Here is a 21,152-nt window from a genome sequence, read left to right on the forward strand (position 1 = left end):
GGCGATTTTGTCTACACTAAAAAATTATTTTTCAAATACTTATATTAGCCACAATTTTGTGGTTAAAAAACTATATTTGTTTGCATCAAGTCCTCTCTCTCTCTCTCTCTCTCTCACACACACACACACACACACATATATATATATATATATATATATATATATATATATATATATGATAAGTAATAGAATAAAAATAATTCAAATGCATATACTTGAAATAAATTTCAACAAAAGAAACACACTTTGTGTACTATCTATAGTAATAAAGCAATGTTGGTTCAAGAAGTTCACTAGCAAAGACCTCTACAAAAACAAATGTACTCATATTTAGTGTCAACAAAAATAAACATCTTGTTCAAAAGGTCTTCACCATCCACTTTAATGATTCAAATTGATTTGTGGCCACCATTTCCAATTGCATCACCTATATTTTCCTACACATTCAAAATGAAAAATTAGGAAACAACACACACACACGAAATAGTATAAAAATTAGAAGCTACAATTTACTAACCCTTCAAAAGGATTGGAATACTCTTGTCAAATGCAAATCTTTGATATTTTCTTTTTGTGCCTCAAATCATTGCATTAAACCTTGTGTGCTTATTAAGAAATCATTATACATGAACTTAAAATATTTATAGGTAACACTGTTCCAAAATGATCTCCTGAAAAAAACAAAATACCTATTGAGATACCAATAACCAACTCTACAAATATTTTTCTATTGTCTACTTTCAAACATTATGACCCCTAGAATCTTAGTCATGGCAATAGATTCAGTTTCCTATCACACACTTATAGAAAGCATGATTTTGTAAGTTACTTAAGATTGAGGTAGTTTTTGGAATTGTAAAATATAAATACCTTTTCAATACTCGGGGCATGAGTTGAGCCAGAAGAATGTTGTAAATTTTTGCCTCTCATAGTTCGTGCACTACTTGCATTAACCGGTGAAGGAATATTAGATCCAACACACCCTTGTATATCATGAAAATCTAGTCGAGGGTTGTTTTTCACCAATTGACTAAAAAATATCGCATTTCTTCCCTCATCATTTCCTTCATTTCTTCCTTCAGAGAAGTTATTTCGTCGGCATGCTTTTGTTTAAGCTTGGTGATTTCTTCATCTTTTTTCAGAGAGCTTGTCGTCACCGATCTACCATAGCATCTAACCCGACTAGGTTGCTCCTTTCCAAATACAGTCCTAAATGCATCATTTGTTGTTTCTCCAGAACTTTAGCGATTCTGAAGTTTAGACTGTCAAAAAATATTATTACACATCACTTACAAGTCAAGTAGATCGAACACTAAAAAAATATTTTAACAAGTCAAGTCAGATTAAATAAAAGTTCAGTTGTTAGCTGGGTTTGTCAGACTTTCGTATGAGGTACTTAATATCTTCAGCCTATGAACCAACACCCAACTTCTTTTCAGCTATTTGCACATAATAAATCAGAACCGCGACTAGCACTGGCTATAGAGAAATTAGAGACAAGTCCAAAAATTAAGAATAAGTTGAACCAGATATACCACCTATGAAATTTCTTGTTTATCTAGTTAATCCTATTTAATCCTGTTTAAACCTGGTTAATTTTGTTTAATCCTTTTGAAACCTTGAACCAGATATACCACCTATGAAATTTCTTGTTTAATCCTATAACTGCTACACAAGCTTCAAAATCACATCAGGGGGATCATGAGTATGCTGAAAATCCGTTTAAGACATCACATGTAGCAGCTGTCGCTAGTACTGCTATAGTTCCTGTTGAAATAGTTTTTGCTAGATTTTCACAGGATGTAGCTATTGTTGGGCAGAGTAACTCATGTCCAATCGCTATGGACAATGTTGTGCTTATGAGGAATAATTAGAAGAAGTCGGAGGTTGTGCAAAATCTTGAGAAATCTAAAGTCGAGGTGCAGCAACAAGTGGAGGTTAACGAGCAGGGTGTTGCTACAGGTCCAGGTGCTGGACAAAAAGGATAGGGGCAAACTAATGTACAACAGTTTGCACATGAGAAGGTAAAAGCTGGTGCGACAGATGGTGATCGACCTACTGTTAGATTGGGTTAAACAACTGATAAATCAACAGGTGTGGAAGCTAAAGATGCTACTCATCCAATTGATAATCAATCTACTGCTGGTGCACAAACATCTCTTTTGAAGGATAGAAGCGAGCAGGTTGTGCAAAAGGAAGATTCACAAGAAGCCGTTGAACCTAAAGTGACAAGGAGGATCGTGAGATTGCTTTGCAAGCTGAAAATTTCAGCAGTAACGGGGAAACTACTTGATAAGTTACTGGATCAAAGGATGTTAAATCTAAGGACAATGGAATAGCAAGGAAATCAACTGGGGAAGACTGGACAATGGTGGTTCGAGCTTCTACTAGACTGGACAAGTATCTGCTCCAAATGACTACTTTTGAAATAAATAATATCATCTACTTCTGAATATTTATTTTTATTCAACCTTTATGACTCACAGATACAAAATGGAGAATTCTGTGCAGGCAACATCATATTAAAAATTTTGTGCAGGTATAATCATATTATTTGAGAAGGGTTGACAAATATCTAACATCTTGTACAAATAAAACCATATTAATGAAACACATTCAGTTAAAGAGAGAAAATACAATAACAAGACTTAACTTGCAGCATGACTTACTATTGCAACTTGAGTATCCGTATGAACTACCTTCCCTTTCTTTGTACGAGTTGTAATAAATATTTCAGAGTTTGATGGTTCCTCATTGTTCTCTTTGCTTGCGCGCTACAAATTACATCAAAGAAGATATAAAAAAATATCACTGTGTTCCGACAAAGTACAAATAGAAATGAAAGTCAGATTACAAAGTGTCGACTAAATATTACCAATGCCACATGCACTCTTGCAAAATTAATAGGTCCTATTCGATGCCTCCACTTTTGTTTTTTCCTATTTTCAGAATTTAATTGGCACATAGCCTAACTACAAAAGAAGCATATTAATTAATAAATCAAAAAGGAAACAATATACATGTTGCTAACAATATAATTTAAATGTGGCCTTTATTGCTTCTATTTTTTCACTAATATTAGTAGCAGCAGTTGAAGGCAGAATCCCAGGTGGCCATCAAATTCTTAATTTCCCACCATCCTTTATTGCTACTGGTGCATTAATCTATACAGCTCAATGCATACTATATGGTGTTAGACAATGTATTAAGGCTTGCAAGTTGCATACAAAATGCTCAAAGTATCAACCTCTATGAGTGTACTAACTCTACATCGTATGAAGACTGTAATTAATTTCTCAAGTTTGCTCTGATATTGAAAGCTCTACTAAAACTATAGTAGGTAGCTACAATAGGTAGAAAATGTAGAAATGTAGAAATGCCATTTGTAACATACTGTAACATAGGTAGAAAATATAGAAATGCACGGTTTAATCTTACTTGGACATCTTCGTCATCCCAATACTCAATCAATTGACGGAATTGAACTTCGGGTATCTCATTGACACAATTTTGTAGCATTTCGTCAATAGTAGCATTTTTATCAAAATATTTCTTCTTAATATTTCTATTGTGTCGCTTTCAAACATCACGAAGACCAGTCATTACCCACTTCTCTCCTTCAGCTGGAATTAAGAACTTGGACTGCAAAACAACATACAAATACACACACACACACACACACACACACACACACACATATATATATATATATATATTCTTAGTAGGAAAAAACAAAAAATATATAATTAAAAAATTAATTATACTTACATCTCCTTAATTAAAGGAATCTGCACGTTTCTCTCTCCTAACCTCTCAGTCTCACCCGCGTTTTACCCATACCCACGTTCTTTTTACTATTTTTCATCTTCTGAAACCAAATTCTCCCTCTAAATTCACAGAAAATTGAAGAAACCCTTCAACAAAGTTGGTTCCCCATTTTACTCCAGTTGAAGTTCATCAATGAAGAACAACAAAGTTCATCAAAATTGAAGTCGAATCTTCAAAGTTCATACACACATTTACCTTCAGTTTCAAATTTTCTCAATGAAGAAGAACAAACCTTCAAAGAGACAAGAGAGCACCAATTCCACCATTGACAGCCATTAAAAAGCTTTGAAGCTTTGAATTCAAATTTGGGTTTTCAAAAATCATTATTTGTTTTGATTGGGTGTTGTTGTAAATAATTGGGAATATGTTTTGGAGTTTATATCTCAATTTTGAGGGGTTTTGGTGAAGATTTAGACTTGATTTTGGCTGAATTTCAGATTGAAACTCGACGAAGAAGAAGAAGAAGAAGAAGAAGAAGAAGAAGAAGAAGAAGAAGAAGAAGAAGAAGAAGAAGAAGAAGAATTGCAGCAATTGTAGATAAATTGTAGAAAAATTTTTTGCAGAAGATTTGTAAAAGTTTTAGTCGTTTTTGATTTGTGAAAACAGAAAACAACGCATCTACAATCAGAATACAAATAATCTACAATTTATCTATAAAATATCTACAAACTGGGTACATTGATTTTTAATATCCCAATTCCCATTCAATTGTAGCTTAATTGGTATTTTCGACATAATTGTATTTTTTGCAGAAGATTTTGTAGGAGTTTTAGTCGTTTTAGATTTGTGAAAACAGAAAACAATGCATCTACAATCAGAATACAAATAATCTACAATTTATCTACAAAATATCTACAAACTTGGTACATTGAATTTTAATATCCCAATTCCTATTCGATTGTAGCATAATTGGCATTTTCGACGTAATTACGTTTTTTGCAGAAGATTTGTAGAAGTTTTAGTCGTTTTTGATTTGTGAAAACAGAAAACAAAGCATCTACAATCAGAATACAAATAATCTATAATTTATCTACAAAATATCTACAAACTGGGTACATTAAATTTTTATATCCCAATTCCCATCTAATTGTAGCATAATTGTGATTTTTGACATAATTGCGTTTTTTCAGAAGATTTGTAGGAGTTTTAGCCGTTTTTTATTTGTGAAAATAGAAAATAAAGCATCTACAATCAGAATACAAATAATCTATAATTTATCTACAATTTCTGCAATGTGTTCTTTTTCTTCTTCTTCTTCTTCTTCTTCTTCTTCTTCTTCTTCTTCTTCTTCTTCTTCTTCTTCTTCGAGTTTCAATCTGAAATTCAGTCAAAACCAAGTCTAATCTTCACCAAAACCCCTCAAAATTGAAATATAAACTCCAAACCATTTTCCCGATTATTTTCAACAACACCCAATCCAAACAAATAATGATTTTTGAAAATCCAAATTTGAATTCAAAGCTTTCAAACTTTTTAATGGCTATCAATGGTAGAAAATATCTGGAAGAATATTTACTTCCATAATTGTAGCGCGCCTAAATAGGAATATCTGGAAGAATATGATTTGATCTGATTTACGCAAAATCTTTTTAGAATATTCTGTTCCTCAATTTTAGCTCGACAAATTAGGAATATTCAGCTACTATTAATTAGTATTTAATGATTGGTATAATAACTGTAGAAAAAATGTAGACAGGGCGGATAAATTAGAAACTATGCACATTTTTGGTAATAAAGTTTCATATATGGTATAGGAAAGAAAAAATCTCAAAAAGATAATATGTGTATCACACTGTGTGTCATTTGTATATCACATATGTATCATATGTGTATCAAATCTATATATATATTAAAGCAAGAAAGTTTGCCTTCTCATTTAGCCAAGGGCAAGTTATTAAAAAGTCAAGTGGCAACCTATTAACAAGACATTTGGCAACTTATAATTTCAATTAAAATAAATGTTTTAATATACAAAATTTTCGGCCAAAAAACACTCAATCATCCCAATTTATCGCCTCTTTTCTAGAAAATTCCACTTACCATTAATTGTATATGTTTTCAACTAAATAAATTAAAAAACATTGAAAATTACAGAAACATTACATCTTAAACAAAAGAATCATGTTTCATGTTTACTAAAGTTTTTTATCTCTATCTCTTCCTAAAAAAATTCTAAATTCTCATCTTAACTCAATTGTCAACATCACTTGGTCATGGAAGATGAGAAGAAAATTAGCAACAAGAAATAGTGTATGTCTACAAAATCAGAAACGCGCAAAGACCTCCTCAGATCGGAATGGTTATTATCTAAAATGGAGAAATTTCTGCTTGGAAAAGATTCATAATTTCCCAGCAGCAATTACATTTTATCATTTCCAACCAAAATCCAGTTCGAGGTATGTTTGTGCAGATGACTTTCCTCCTTAATTTTAGATATAAACCCTATATTAGTTGCTTGGAATTCAAATTTCTATTTGCCCTTACATTTATGGGCTGAATCACATATTTTTCCGGCTCTTTTTATGAAAATTTCTTTTTCATAAAGTTAATGCACCTAAACACACGTATTTTGTTTCTTATCTATAGCAAGTAAAATGATATGCAAATATATATTATATACTTTACATATATATATAGCAACTGAATTTTTTTTACTAAATTACTGCTTAGGGTTTGTCTTCAGTACATTATATATATATATATATATATTAGTTGCACCGAGCATATAATTTTGTACAAATAATTCTTTGATCAAACTTTCTCTAAGGCAAAATATGACGGCAAAAGTTAACTATACCAATGATATATCGAGTAACAAGATGAGTTGGAATTTGACGGTACGATTAGTGAGATTGTGACATGTTCTAGACCACGATAAACCAGACAATCTGTTCTCCCTTAAATTAATTATTCAAGACGAAAAGGTGCATTCCTTTTTAGATGCATTTATTTTTTCCCATATTTCGACTACAATCTCCATCTTCTGATTTGTACTATGGAATTCATCAGGTTCTGCGTGTATTTAATTAACTGCAATTTCAGTTTTTATGATCTAGATTGAAATATATTACTTATTCTAAAATGAAAAGGTGCATTCTTTTTTATTTGTTTATCAGTCAACAAAGTAAAGAAGTGTTCGCCAAGCCTTAAAGTAAATACTTTTTTCTAAAGTAGAAAAGAATTTTTATATACTTGAAATCATTTGTGTTTTTTTTTTGAATTAATTTTTTTCATGGGCAAGAACATTTTTGGATATATTAAACTATAAAATATCTAAGATTAGTGTCATATGAATAGTAATTAACATAAAATATGCATTATGTGTTATTTGGGAAAGGTAGGCCTTCAAATATTATATTTTACTCATTGGTGCTTGATTGTTTAATATAATCTGTGACAACACTCTATAATTGAGAATTTCCCTGATTCAATATTATTTATGAATTGTTTGTTTCTGGGGCGATCAGATTCATGTGACTGTTGGTCAATCTCTTATACGTATGTTCAAACCAAAGATAGAGGAATTGGGTTTGTACTTTATGAAGAACTTTGTGGTTGGACCAAATAATATGAAACTTAAATACACGCAGCATAAATTGAAGTTGACATTTACTCATAAGACGACTGTAGAGGAATTAAATGGTCAGCTTTTTCAGTATGAGTATCTTCGACTTAAGACCTTATGAGTATTTAGTAAATCAACTTGATGTTGATGAAAGTGAACTCTTCGGTAATTATTCCTTTTGCAGTTCTTTTAGTTGAATGTCTTATCAACTTTGTAGTGACTTTAAAAAAAAATATTATAGATGTCATAAGAGAGGTTATGGTGAAGTAAAATCACATAACCAAGGTGATAAGACCAGTACTTTTATGAATGTGGAGCTTGAAGATCATGAGTAAGATTGTATCTATGACTTTACTTTGTTATATATTTTAACAAGATTACTTATCATGTGATTAAGTTGTTATATAATTTATGTAGGAGGAATAATATTTCGGCATTTTTTAGGAGAATTTGTAGACCAAATCTTGCTACATTTGGAGGGATCACCCTATCAGCTAGTTATAGTGGTTATGCAGATGATAAAAGCACACAAATTTCAAGGTATCTCAATTGTCTTGCTGACATGAGAGATTTATTTTATGTTAATTTTTTGGTTCTGAAACTAAAGTTATATATAGGCAGGTATTCTGTGCGTAATACGTGGCATGCTTCAAAGCTCTGGATTAATACGAATCTTCCTCAAGCTGTTGATTTTAAGTCCAGGTTAGTTATTTGAAAAAACGTTTATGTGGATACTAAAAAAATTATTGTTTATAATTAAAACAAATACAACTTTGCGTAAATGCAGATTGGCAAGTGTGAATGAAGCTAACTCTTTCAGGATCAGTCAAATACCTTCTCAGTGTAGTTATTCTGTTTCTGACGTGTTGGCTGCTGGAATTGTAGAAGTTAAAACTATTAGAGAATTGGTCGACTGCATGTAGGTGATTAATCTATTAAACTACTTTAGTATTTAACTTATGTTATGTTGTGTATGTATAACAATGGTGGATCTAAAAATACTATTTTTTTCTCAAATATGCACATATATATTTTTTAGAATCCCTGTTACATAAGTTTATGAGCAATGCACAATCTGAAACTTTGGAGTGTAATCCTAAATGCTTCTGTTGATGTGACATTCCCTTATGCATGTCTGTTTTATTATTTTTATATGTAAAATGATACCAAATCTCATAATCTCATATCAACAAATTAATAAGCTATATAATTGAAATTAATTGAATTTGGATGCTTACTGCTGCTTATTTATTTGGTTTAGAAGATCATCATTTAATGGAATATAATGATAACATACCTCAATCTCAGATTCAAAAATTAATAAGCGATATTAATGGAACTAATTGAATATCTATGCTTATCGCTGCATATCTATTTGATTTTGGACATCATCTTTTAATGGAATATAATGAAATTTTCACAGCTTATGCTCCTTGGCATTTGGATTGATATTCCAACAATTAAATTTGAATTGTTGCGACTGTAGTGAATCTGCAACTTGAAAAATAATGGTTATATTTGGGGTGCAAGAGATGCTCGAAGAAGGTTGATAAAATTGGAAGTAAATTTCACTGCAAGAAATGTGATCACCTTGATAGTTCTACCATTCATAGGTTTGATAAGCTTCTCTATTTACTTAAAAAATTAAATAAAACTTAAGTTTAAATTTCTTATTCTAAACGTATCTTTCATGTACAAGCTTCAAGTGCAAGTAATGAATCGCACTGGCTTTATATCTTTGTTGCTTTGGGATCGTGAAGCAATAAAACTCATAGGGAAATCTGCTAATGAGTTAAATCAAAGTTCAGTTGAGGTATGTTTTTTCATTTTAATTGATAATATATTTTTTCAATTAAGTTAAATATGGTATATATGCAAAATTATAGTAAAAATTAACTCGCACCTCCAATACACCCTTATAGTTATAGGAACTGGCCATTTGTTATATCACACAAAATGAAGAGCTCTATTATTTTTTTGATACCATTCCCTTTGCCATTTTTTTGGCACCAACAATCTTTGTAGACAAATGATATTGTTATTATTAAATTAACGTGAATAATGAAACAAAATAAGAAGTATATCATAAAATGACGTAATGCAGTCTACCAGAATGAAAAGTAGGCTAATGATTTAAGGGATGATTTACTAAATGTACTTTTTTTTTTGTGTGTTTTAGAACTTCTAACACTAATCTGGTCTTAGACTTCTGGTGCTGCTGATGAGTGTTCTTATCCAGTGAAGTTATATGACATTCTTGACAAAAAAGTCATGTTTAAAGTGACTATTAAGAGCTCCAACATTAAAGTGCATGTGAAAGTTTATTATGTTGTTAAGATCAGCGAGAACGATAACCTTATACAGAGTATTTAATATAGAGTATAACTTATTTTCGTGTTTATAGTATGTCCAGAGCTGAAACATTGTTTTCCTTCCCATTTTTCAAATATAGAAGGATCTTTCTGATTTTTTACTGCTCTATATGCAGTGGTGACGAGAAGCTCCCCAACTACATGTATATTAGTGTTTCAAGATTTAATTCTTTGTGACGGGATGTTTGACTTCCGTAGTTAGTGGAAAATTTTACTATATGTCTGACCGCAGTCCAGTTGCATGTCTTCTTTATCCAAATCGTGGACATTCTGTACAATTTTCCATGTTCTTTGTTATTGAAGAGGGAAAATCCTATGTTTATAGGTCCGGACATTAAACTTCTGGTGATGTTGGTTTTATCCTACAATGACAGCCAGCACGAAGTTGAAGACAGTTTTCGACCTGCTAAATCTAGCTTTTTCCTGAGATAAAGCCTTAACTTTAACAGAAATTTGTTATTATATAGTGGTGTCAATGCACCACAAAGTGTGAAACGTGAGAGCCCTTGAGATGAAATACCTGAAGATATTTCTGGTTTGTCAAAGCAAATCAATGACAGAAAAAAATAGGTGAAGGTTTTCCTGACCGCCTCTCCTTTTAGCCCATCGAGAGTCATAGAAGAAAGTTTATTGTTAATTTAAGGTAGATCTCATTATCTACAAATTTTTTTCTTCTTATTATATACCTTTTGGATATACTCTTAGTCTTGATGCTTACCCAGAAAGGTAGGAAGTATGATATCATGCATGAATGTAGTTGGAGGAGTCCTCCTTTAGAAGATTTAAGGTTGATTAACTCGAGCTTAGTAGTGATGGGATGTAAGGTTCTATGTATAACTGACATTTCTATTTTACGAGGGTGACTTTAGCATCTCATACATTCTGTTTCTCATCTACAACATGATTTTAATAATTTATTTGTCTTTTCTGATTATTTGTAAACTATTTTCTTTTTGTAGGTTTTCATGGCTGATAATGAGATGTTTTCTCCTGCAAGGAATCCTGCCAAGAGAAGTAGAGAAGAGAATGGATCATATGTAGTAGACGTTGATTATAATCTTGCATAATTATCAAGTAATAAGGTCAAAAGAGTGATGAAACAGGAGAAAAATCTATGAAATAAGGTTATTTAGACAATCGCATTTGCAAGTAGATTGGTACGCAGGAGAAGTAGTTTAAGTTGTATTTTAATTTGGTTTCTGCCATTTAGAATCATGATTTATAATCTAAAGTTACTTGACTCTTTATGTTATCGACTAGATTGATATTAGAAGAGCTACTGGAAAGTTTTGAAATATCACATTTGAACGTTTATGTTGTTATATCATTCACAGAATGATGAGAAGGGACCTTTTTATGTTATATGTGAGTTAAGTGAATGAATCAAGAGTTAAATAAGTGTCTTTGTGTAGTTAAGGTTTCCGTATCTACTTGTGTTTGTGAAACTTTAAACTTCTTATATCTGTTTTATGTATGAGATATTGATATCACCTCTATAAAATGAAAAAAAGGAATCAATACTCCATCCTTTATGCCACAACATCCCAGTTTAGGAACCTGGGAAAAAGGTTCTTAAAGTGTACGATTAGAAACTATGTGATTTTTGAGTTTGAGATGGCTACCTTTTAAATTCATCATCCTTGACCATATTTCTTATTTATGTAGTAAATTTACCATACTTAATAGCATTGAATTGAGCAGATACTCGCGCGGGTTTTAATACTAGTGTGTATAATATGTATATCTATGTATACCTATGTGTGATATACATGCGTGATACATGTGTCCGCAAAAAAAAAACTCGATTTTAACTACGAATTTTAATGCCAAACCAGTCCAAATCACCTTCAATCTGCTTAAATCTTATATATTGCCGCATCTATATGTTTTCAACAAATTCCAACCATACCCATAGAAACAAATCCTTTTTTGCCTAATTTTTTTAAAATATTGTATATCATTGGTAATGAATTTTGACTCCAAATTATTCTAATTCACCTTCAAATTTATCTATGTGTTTTCAACGAATTGCAACAATACCCGTTGATTTTTTTTTTTTTTTGCCTATATGTTTTGGGTGTTGTATATCATTGTTACTTTTGTTTTGGCTATTTTTGGTAGCATGACTAAAATGACTAGTTATTGGTAAAGTGTCTTTTACCAGGTACATATCTGTAAGATTCCCCTAAATCTTTAATATTTGCCTGTGTAATAACATAGGCCACAAAAGAAAAGAGATATGAAGAAAAAAAAATCCCACAAGTTACAGGAGAAACATGGCAGAGTGAACATTCTCACCATGTAATTTAAAAACAAAAAAGAATCATGCAGATGGAAGGATGTCCAAAGCAACTTCTTTCAAGGATGGCATTGATTCCTGTTGATGCAGGCAGATGTATGCATTCCCTACTCTTCGCAAAACTTTCCAAGGACCAGGGTAGCACCTGTTTTTCAAGAGACAGCGAAAGTATCATTTCAAAGAAAAGCAGCAAAACACATGTGACAACAAAGTACCTAACAAATAGTGGAAAAATAAAGTTCACCAAAGACATTACCTAAAAAGGACTCCTCCATTTCGTCCTTTAAAATTGTGAATATAATATACTGTTTCCATCTTAGGGAAAAGAGTCTTGGAAAGTGCAACCAGCTTTGGATAGAAGAATGACGGATAATCTTATTCTTGTCAAAGATAGCATGAAATACAGTAACTTAACATGGAACAATTGTTAAGAAGGTCTCTTTTCTTCTCTGTAATTCTCTAAAAAGCGACAAAATACTTAATAAGATGTCCATCCTATTTCCAGTGCAACAAGTTACTTTTATTCTTTCATCAGAAAGAATATAACAAATTCAAGAGCATAAGTATGAGTGAGTTTCTAACAATAGTTGTTAAATTCAAATAAGAATTATATATCTTAATCACAACAAGTACTGGGATAAATATATTTGTTACCAGGAAATAAAATGAAATCAGATAGAACTATCAAAATTTGTGGTAAGAAGGATACAACCAGATCTTATTCGATCAAGCTCTCCATTGAATATAATCAGTTTCCTGGAAGTGTTCGACACTGCTGCTTTGTATAGCTCTTCCACGACAAGCATCTCTATATTGCAGAAATAAATGCTGTCATTATAAAATTTCTATTAAATCGATCACTTGATATACACAAAGGTGCAAGAGTTGATGTTACCATTGACGTTAAAATATGGATAGGCAACTATAAAGAGTTCATCTTCTGGCTTGACGCGGTCAGCCATCTTGACCTTTTCGGTGAAACCGAAATCCTCGAAAAAAGAAGGCTTTGTCAAATAATCCAACTTGAAAGATGCTCCTCCGAAAATTGATTGTCTTGCAAATTTCACCTCATTAGCCTCTGGGAAAAACTGAAATGTTTAATGCAAGTTTGACAGATCGCACCTGGTAGAGTAAAAGAGCTTAATGGGAAAAGAGGTGATCACAAACATTAACAGGAAAGTATTGCTGCAAAAATACAAAATTGTTACCATAATGAGGTAACAAATATAGGAATGAGGAGAAATTAACAAAAGAACAAAACAAAACAAAAACTAACTCCAGAATTAAAGTCTAGCTGACTTGGGATTTTACAAATGATTAAGAACTATAAATATGAAAAAAATACAATTTTGCAGCCAATTTCAGAGAAGCAGATGACATACCATCAAGGATAGATTCCTAGCAGGCATGGAAGTAAACTAGGAAAAGAGAAAAAAGAAGAAAAAGGCAAAGCGGTGAGCAACTACTGATTGAAAAGCTTTAGAGAGGAGCGTCAGGTTTTCAAATACGTGGAGCGCAAACTTCAACAAACAGAACCAGGGCAAGAACTATATAGCCACTCTTGAAGAAAGGCAGCAACTACATAGTTAAGGTCCCTCAGCAAGACCACTGAGGTTGGCATCCATGTCATAGGTTATACATTGAAATTACACTAGATGAAGACCACGAACAACCTAGTAGCACAGCCGAGGAAAGAAAGATAACATTGGACACAATCTAATTTGGTTTCTTAGTAGTAAATTAGTGTTTCTACCAGCAAGCCCACTCAATACATAATGGAGAGAGTGCGTAGATTGAGTATCGTCTCAACTAAAACAAAGAGAATACAACAGCAAAGAACCAAAAGAAGAGGACAAAAAAGAGGAAACTGTGAGCATTACCACTTGTTTTAAGATTAAGAAGATGAAACTCTTACGGGGCAATACACTAAGAGGAAAAAGAATCCAGAAGCACCATTTGTGTAGCATTACTAAGAAAGATCTTCAGCTTCTTGTCCTAGTCGTAATGACAGCTTACATGAGAAACAAGAAATCAAGGTCACATGGATAGGCATAATTTATGTTAGATTAAGGTAGATTGATGCTTCTATAGAAAGAAATGAGACAGCAATAATTAACAACCTCCAAACTCATGCATGAAGACAAGAGAGATACACTCTGCAAATGGCCAAATTTTGGTTTATTTTGTATAAAGCAGAGAATTAAGCTCACACTCTTATGCAGTACACTCCAACAGTTTATGATTAAGCAACAGTTTTCCCTCACTAATTTCCTGAGTAGTTCTTTTACGGTTAAGATTGTTATTCTTTATTCTCCAAATATATCCATTGCCATGTGATTGGTTCCCCCAAGGAAACATAGTGTTCAAATTGTAGAATTCTATCATGATAGGACATTGACATTTTTCTTTAAGTGTAATAAGCCAAATGCAAAGAGCAATAACCAGCTAGCGAGATTTTTCGAGACTCACAATATATAATTTGGAAAAGATAAAGATTGATAAAGGTGTGAAACTTAGGACATTGACATTTTTCTTTAAGTGTAAGCTAGAGAGATTTTTCGAGACTCACAATATATAATTTGGAAATGATAAAGATTGATAAAGGTGTGAAACTATAAAATTCATCAAATCCAGAGACTTACAATTCTGGTCCTTGTGGCTTTCTCTGGTATAACCAAGAGATCACAGAACTCACGTATTAGTTGCATACTCCCAGTCATTTCTGTTCCACCCTCACCATCACCTGCTAATGATAAACACCAGAGTAAATTCACCAGATATGAATGGGAAATCAGTGAGAAGTGTAGATTATACCGATCTTCACATGCCCAAACCAAGAGAAAGTACCAAAAAAAGGAGGACAATTAGGGATAACCTGGCACAGAACCCAATCCAGCAGTTGGAAATTCAATTTCCTGGTTCAAGAAAGTTGTTGCTCTTTAAGTCCAGAGGAAGTATGGATACCATATTTTCTTTAAAGTGTTGTCACTTGAGGACATGGAAAATTGACTGACCATCAGTTGTCTGTTATCCTTCAATGCCAATTCAGATGCTTCTTTAGCCTGTTTATCATGAAATTTTGGTATTATGATTGAACAACAGCAGAACAGACTTAAGAAAGTAAAGTGAATAAACTGAGTACGCAATGAGCAACACAATACGCACTATCCAAATTGGATGCATGAAAAGGAAAAGTTAAAATAGAAAAAAATCAGGGTGGTAACATACATATGGAAAAACCAAAAAAAAATATCATGTAATGGACATGAACAGATAACGTAATAACTTACGCCTTGAGGCAGCTGAAGAACCAACGACAACAATAACATACCCATGATTTGGAGCATATAAAATTAATATTCAAATATAATACACAGGTTGAGTAAGTGCTTTCATAATCAATTAATCAATAGTGGAGTGTGCTTATGTTTTCTAGTGAGTGTTTAATTATGTCTTCACTTATCATCTACAATGAGTGTTTAACTATGCTTTCCTTATCATCTACATTCTGATTTTAAGCCCCAAAGGGGACAGATTTGGCAGTTGGTAAGAGCCACATAAAAAATTTCAGCTGCATATTTACAAATATAAATTTTGAAAATCTTGAGAGGTGAAAAAGCTTAACAGATACATAGTCTACTAGATATATAGTAATCAGACACGATCTGCAAGTAATGAGGTTACATGGGCACAAGTAAATCATAATAGTTAGTTCAACGAGACCAGATCATTGTTAGGCGAGTGATACCAATTAGTCACAATCTTCTAAGCTCACTACAAATGCCTCTCTTTTTTCAAGTCAGGATTGAATTCCCACTTCTGAAGGTGATCAAAGTGATATAACAGAAACCAAGGGGGACATTATACTTTTATCAAGAGAAAAACTAGCAACAAGTATAAATGATGTCGGTATATGATCTACTTAAGATTTAGTATGGAATAAAAATCATTCGTAGTAACTTTACCAAGGAGTCACATTATACTAATTCACCTTATTCTCGTCACCGTATGTTATCTATTTTTACTATTAAAAAAAAATTCATAATTCATCCTCCTATATTTTCTGTGTACTAAACGATCCTTCAGTTACTTGAACTCAACTCAAAGACTCTCAAATAACGGCTTCAAAAACTCATATATGTGTGTAGGCCTTCTATTAGTTATTAGCATTTAAGTTAACCATCCTTCACATGTGAAAGAGTATATGTTCCTAAGATTTCTGGAATGAAGCATACTTGTTGAAGTAATTCAGTGTAGTCCCTCGGGAACGGCACATCAAATCCAATTGAAGTAGCTTTATCCCCGCCCGAACAACTGATAGCAAATTCAAGATTTCTCACATTTCTCTTCACTTGACACCTTATCCAGTTGAAATCCTACACCATATTCCACAAAATCAATCGAAAACAGCAATAAAATTTGTGAAGCAAGTCAAGCAACTAAGCAAGTGAAAAATGCGCGGTATTTTAAAACCCTAGAACTCAGTTGCGTAAATCAACATTTTATTGGCAACCAAAAGAGCTGCGGAAGATAATTTCTCTTACCTGCGGAGTTAGAGGGGAAGGGACTGAAACGGTTGGGAAAGTGGATAACCACATTTTGAATTCCAACCACAAGGAGAGAGGCTGAGAAGAGTTTAAACTGTACTCTTTCCTTTATAAACCAGAAAATATTTTTTAACGTAGATATATCGTTAGTGTGTACGTATTATTTTTCACAATCAGTGTGCTTTTTTGGAGTTTTTGACCAATATTGTCTCGTATCTTTGAGGTAGGTCTATTTTGGTCCTTCAAATATAATCCTGAGCATACTTAAAGTGGAGCACCTTTAGCCTCACTGACAGAATGTGTTTAAAAACTAACGGTGTTAACCAACTCTGATTCATGAACCAAATCTCCTGCTCTGAAGCAAAACGTTTCCTCTCCTTTTATTGGATAACGCAAATTATTATTTTAATTCCTCATTTTTAGATAATGTTGTAGGCATATAAATTATATTAGAATTAAATCCAATATCTGGACTATATTTTAAATTCAAGATATATTGGTCTAAATAAATATTATGGGCTAATATAATTGAATTAAATGTATAAGTCCAATATAAATGGATTAAATAAATAAGACTTAATCCATTGGGCTAGCCATTTAATTGGGCTAAAGTGATGAGCCCACTTCATTAAGCCCAAGATGTCATCTTCCCGGAGGCCCAGTTTGGTGCCACGCGTCAAATGACGTGGCACGCCAAGTCAAACAGAAGAGCCAATAGAATTGTGCCACGTGTCAAAATGACAAGGCATTGCTAAATCAAATTAAAGGGCTAATGAAGCCGCGCCACATTTGCAAAGTGACATGTTCTGGCCAATCATACGCGACCATGTCACACTTCGATTTGATTGGTCGGAAAGAGTTTGTTCTTATCATAACTATTCCACCCCACAACTATAAATAGGGGTCTTCATAACCAAAAAAGACACTAGAAGTTATAACAAGAAGCAAGAGAGAGCTCGTGGATCAAATGCCGCAGATTTCTCTAAAAGCTACAAGCATTCAAGTGTTCTAAGGATTAAAAGATCAAGGCGAAGATTCAAGAACAAGCTGCAAGCCCTTGGATTAAAAATACACTAAGATCAAGATCATACCTCAACCACTTGGATTAAAATAAAATAAAATTCAAGATTAAGATCGAAGGTTATTTTATTTACTGTTGAAAAGTAGAATCAGAGGATTCATAGAGATTGTAACACTCAAATATTTGAAGTAAAATACTATGATCGTTGCAATATTTTCGGTCTTGATTTTATTTTCTTGACGCAATTTATTGTCGTTCTCAATTCTCGCAATTTGTATTTTGTCTAAAAGTAGGTCAAAGTTCACATTTCCCCCTATTATGCCCAAGATGAAGAAATATGTCTCGTCCGATTATAAGTCTTGGGGGGAAAGAATGTATGGAAACTTCCTTGAAAATCGCTTGCAATCTTTGGTGAATATCGTTGGGCCAGGTACTGCTACGCCTTCAGAGATCACGCCTCAAGAGCATAACAGGAGGTCAAGCCTCCTACTTTAAAATCCAAAATGGTTGTGTCATGCGACGTCAAGGGACCTCCATATAAAGAAGTTCAAAAGAAGGGACTTGTTCAGGCTCATCAAGCCAATGGGGGTTCATTTCCATTAGGCACCGTTGTTCCTACCTCCAAAAAACGCCCATCCCAAAATGAGAGTGAAAGTAGTCATGGAGATCAAAACTTCAAGAGGGTGAAGCCATATTCAAACAAACAAGGAGATGCTAATTTGGGTGTAGTCGAGATTACTGACAACATCGGCAGTGCTTCAAGGACTTTGATGGCTATAAAAGAGGTAATGATTAAAACTTTCATATTATCTTATAATATCCAAGTAATTTCACTAACCTTATATTCTTTTCTATGCAGCCAAATGGTATTCATACTTCAATGGCATCACACTAAAGTAAGCCACAAGGTTGTAGCGAATCCGTGGTGGAGCTAGATTCGAGGAAATCACTTCCAATACCTAAGTCAGACCTAGAGGCAACTTCCATTTCTAGTCTTGGAGCAAAATCAGGGCCTAATTTTCACCAACAATCAACACCAATGATATCTATCTTTGATGGAAGAAAGGTTGTCTTGACTCTTCGCAAGGATTTCATTTTGAATGCCTGGGCTAAAATTCAAGCCAAACTCGAGGACCTTACCGCAGACAATGCTTCTTCTCTTTAATTCGAGATCCAAGTGATTCTCGAGGAGATGGACGGAAAGGGTGTGGATATTTCCCCTGTAAAAGACCTATTGACGTCTTTGTTCGAGCTTGCCACTTCATATGACCAGGCACGATCAGCTCTTTCTGACAAGGTTGTGGATGTTGAAAAATCAGAGTCATTTTTAAATGCCACGGAACATCTTGATCTTGTCTTGATTGAGAAAGTGGAGAATGTCGAGAAATTGTCTGCCACCAGTCAGTCTCTCAATGAGGTGAAGGAGAAGGTGAAACAATTAAGAGCTCTTCGAGGTATTGCCAAAAAAGAGGTTGAAGAGATTGAATCTAAAGTCTCATCTGCTGAAGAGGAGTATCGAAGATGTTCTGATGTCCCTTTGGCAACCGCTGATGACTTGGCCGACGTGGAGATGAAGAAACAACACCTAGAGGCAACCCTTAAAAACGTGGTCAATTACAATTTATGTTTAGATTAGTCGACATAGAGTATTTTATTAGCCTCTTTTTGTTCTGCATTTGATTAACTAGCGGCTATTCTTAGAAATTGCTTATCATGTTGTATTGACGTCCACATAATGGAACTTGACTTTTATTTAAACGTCGTCGCCATTCATGTCTTGAAGTTCTCTGTATTTGGAGATACATCCTCCTTTTTCTTTGAGGATAATATTGTTCATCACCTTTGCACCTTTTGTGGCAGGAAATATATATCTCAATGTGAGGACGTCAAAAATATGAGCCATTTAATTTCATATAAACTAAACTTTAAAATCTAAGACATATCCAAAATTCAGAATCAAACACCTTTAGAATCGCCGCAAGTAATATTTTGAAACCAACTTTAGATTCCACCATGTTGAAAATTACAAATTTGCACAGTCTTACCAAAAATATCATATCTTGGTGTAGAAATGTCAAAATTGAGAACCGTTTAATTCCATGGAAACTATCCATGCCTCGTTTTTTCCTTTGCGGTTCAATATCAATAGTTCTTTGCTTATCATGTTGTATTGACGTCCACATAATAGAACTTGACTTTTATTTAAACGTTGTCGCCATTCATGTCTCGAAGTTCTCTGTATTAGGAGATACATCCTCCTTTTTCTTTGAGGATAATATTGTTCATCACCTTTGCACCTTTTGTGGAAGGAAATATATATCTCAATGTGAGGACATCAAAAATATGAGCCATTTAATTTCATAGAAACTAAACTTTAAAATCTAAAACATATCCAAAATTTGAGATCAAACATTTTGAGAATCGTCCCAGATATCATTTTGAATATAACTTTAGATTCCGACATGTTGATAGTTTCAGATTTGTACAGCTTCACCAAAAAATTTATATCTTGGTGTTGAAACGTTGAAATCATAAACCGCTTGATTTTATGAAAAATAGACTTCAAGATATAAGACATATCCAAAATATGAAATCAAACATTATGAGAATTGTCCCAGATATTATTTTGAATCTAACTTTAGATTCCGACACATTGATAGCTTTAAATTTGTATAGCTTCACCAAAATATTTGTATCTTAATGTAGGAATATCGAAATCATGGACCATTAGATTTGTTGAAAAACAAACTTCAAAATATAAAACATATCCAAATTTCAAGATTTAATATCTTAAGGATAGTTTCAGATAATATTTCGAAGTCAACGTAAAATTCGGACACACTGACGATTTCAAACTTGCGCGATTTCACCAAAACTTTTATATCTTGATGTTGGAATGTCAAAATCATGAACCGTTTATTTTTATGAAAACAAGACTCCAAAGTCTAAAACATTTCCAAAATTTAGGATTTAATACCTTAAGGATAGTTTCAAATAGTGTTTCGAATTCAACATGAGATTTTAATATAGCGACAATTTTGAATTGGCGTGACTTCGTCAAAAGTTTTATGTTTTGGTATGGAAGCCTCGAGATCACAAGACGTTGTTCTTGATATCAGTCAAAATTCAAGAGCTTCATTCTCACAAATATCTTGGGTTCGAGTCTCACTGAATTTAAAATGTTGCGCCCTAGGAATCTTTCTTCTTATAGTTGTGTTTCCTTTTGACGCCTCTCTTATCTTCCCTTTTTTTAGGGTAGTGAGCGGATATGAAGACCAACAAACTTGAAGGTTATGCGAACATGAAGACATAGCGAATCCCCAGATATTGATACAAATATTGTCATCAAGACACCATTTTACCATAGCAACTTGCCCCGTTCAAATTAAATGGGATCCAAAGTTCAACATGAGGATAGCGTTTCAGCTTGATTTTACATTCCGTTCATACTTTACTCGGACAATAATTGGGGCACTATGTATCTTTTGAAATCATGCAAGTGAACTCAGAATGAAACTTT

At 33.1% G+C, this 21,152-nt stretch overlaps 2 protein-coding genes across 11 annotated transcripts; one reads left to right on the plus strand and one right to left on the minus strand.

Annotated features, from left to right (window-relative positions):
* Positions 1 to 5,939: 5,939 nt before the first annotated feature.
* On the plus strand, positions 5,940 to 11,114 carry LOC104242200 (uncharacterized). Of its 9 annotated transcripts, none has more exons than XR_011401800.1 (8): positions 5,940 to 6,224; positions 7,635 to 7,724; positions 7,811 to 7,933; positions 8,015 to 8,095; positions 8,181 to 8,316; positions 8,880 to 9,006; positions 9,093 to 9,206; positions 10,725 to 10,809. XR_011401800.1 is itself a non-coding variant. In XM_009797225.2 (6 exons), the coding sequence occupies exons 1-6, from the start codon at positions 6,049 to 6,051 to the stop codon at positions 10,804 to 10,806; spliced, it is 684 nt and encodes a 227-aa protein (XP_009795527.1). In that variant the 5' UTR covers positions 5,940 to 6,048; the 3' UTR covers positions 10,807 to 11,114. The 9 variants fall into 9 exon arrangements, 7 of the variants coding, with proteins under 7 accessions (XP_009795527.1, XP_009795528.1, XP_009795529.1 ...); XR_714930.2 differs by having other exon boundaries at positions 8,181 to 8,312; XM_009797225.2 differs by lacking the exons at positions 8,880 to 9,006; positions 9,093 to 9,206 and having other exon boundaries at positions 8,181 to 8,312; positions 10,725 to 11,114.
* Positions 11,115 to 11,904: 790 nt separating this feature from the next.
* LOC104242199 (protein LPA3) lies at positions 11,905 to 16,710 on the minus strand. 2 transcript variants are annotated; one of them, XM_070155612.1, is made up of 9 exons: positions 16,609 to 16,710; positions 16,300 to 16,440; positions 15,079 to 15,126; positions 14,940 to 14,979; positions 14,707 to 14,807; positions 12,960 to 13,140; positions 12,774 to 12,872; positions 12,321 to 12,438; positions 11,905 to 12,209 (listed from the first exon to the last, which is right to left on the minus strand). In XM_070155612.1, exons 1-9 carry the CDS (start codon positions 16,660 to 16,662, stop codon positions 12,089 to 12,091), a joined length of 903 nt encoding a protein of 300 aa, XP_070011713.1. In that variant the 5' UTR covers positions 16,663 to 16,710; the 3' UTR covers positions 11,905 to 12,088. The 2 variants fall into 2 exon arrangements, with proteins under 2 accessions (XP_070011713.1, XP_009795524.1); XM_009797222.2 differs by having other exon boundaries at positions 12,960 to 13,152.
* Positions 16,711 to 21,152: the final 4,442 nt, after the last annotated feature.

This window comes from Nicotiana sylvestris, chromosome 8 (genome assembly GCF_000393655.2).
Source record: "Nicotiana sylvestris chromosome 8, ASM39365v2, whole genome shotgun sequence".
Taxonomy (NCBI): Eukaryota; Viridiplantae; Streptophyta; class Magnoliopsida; order Solanales; family Solanaceae; genus Nicotiana; species Nicotiana sylvestris.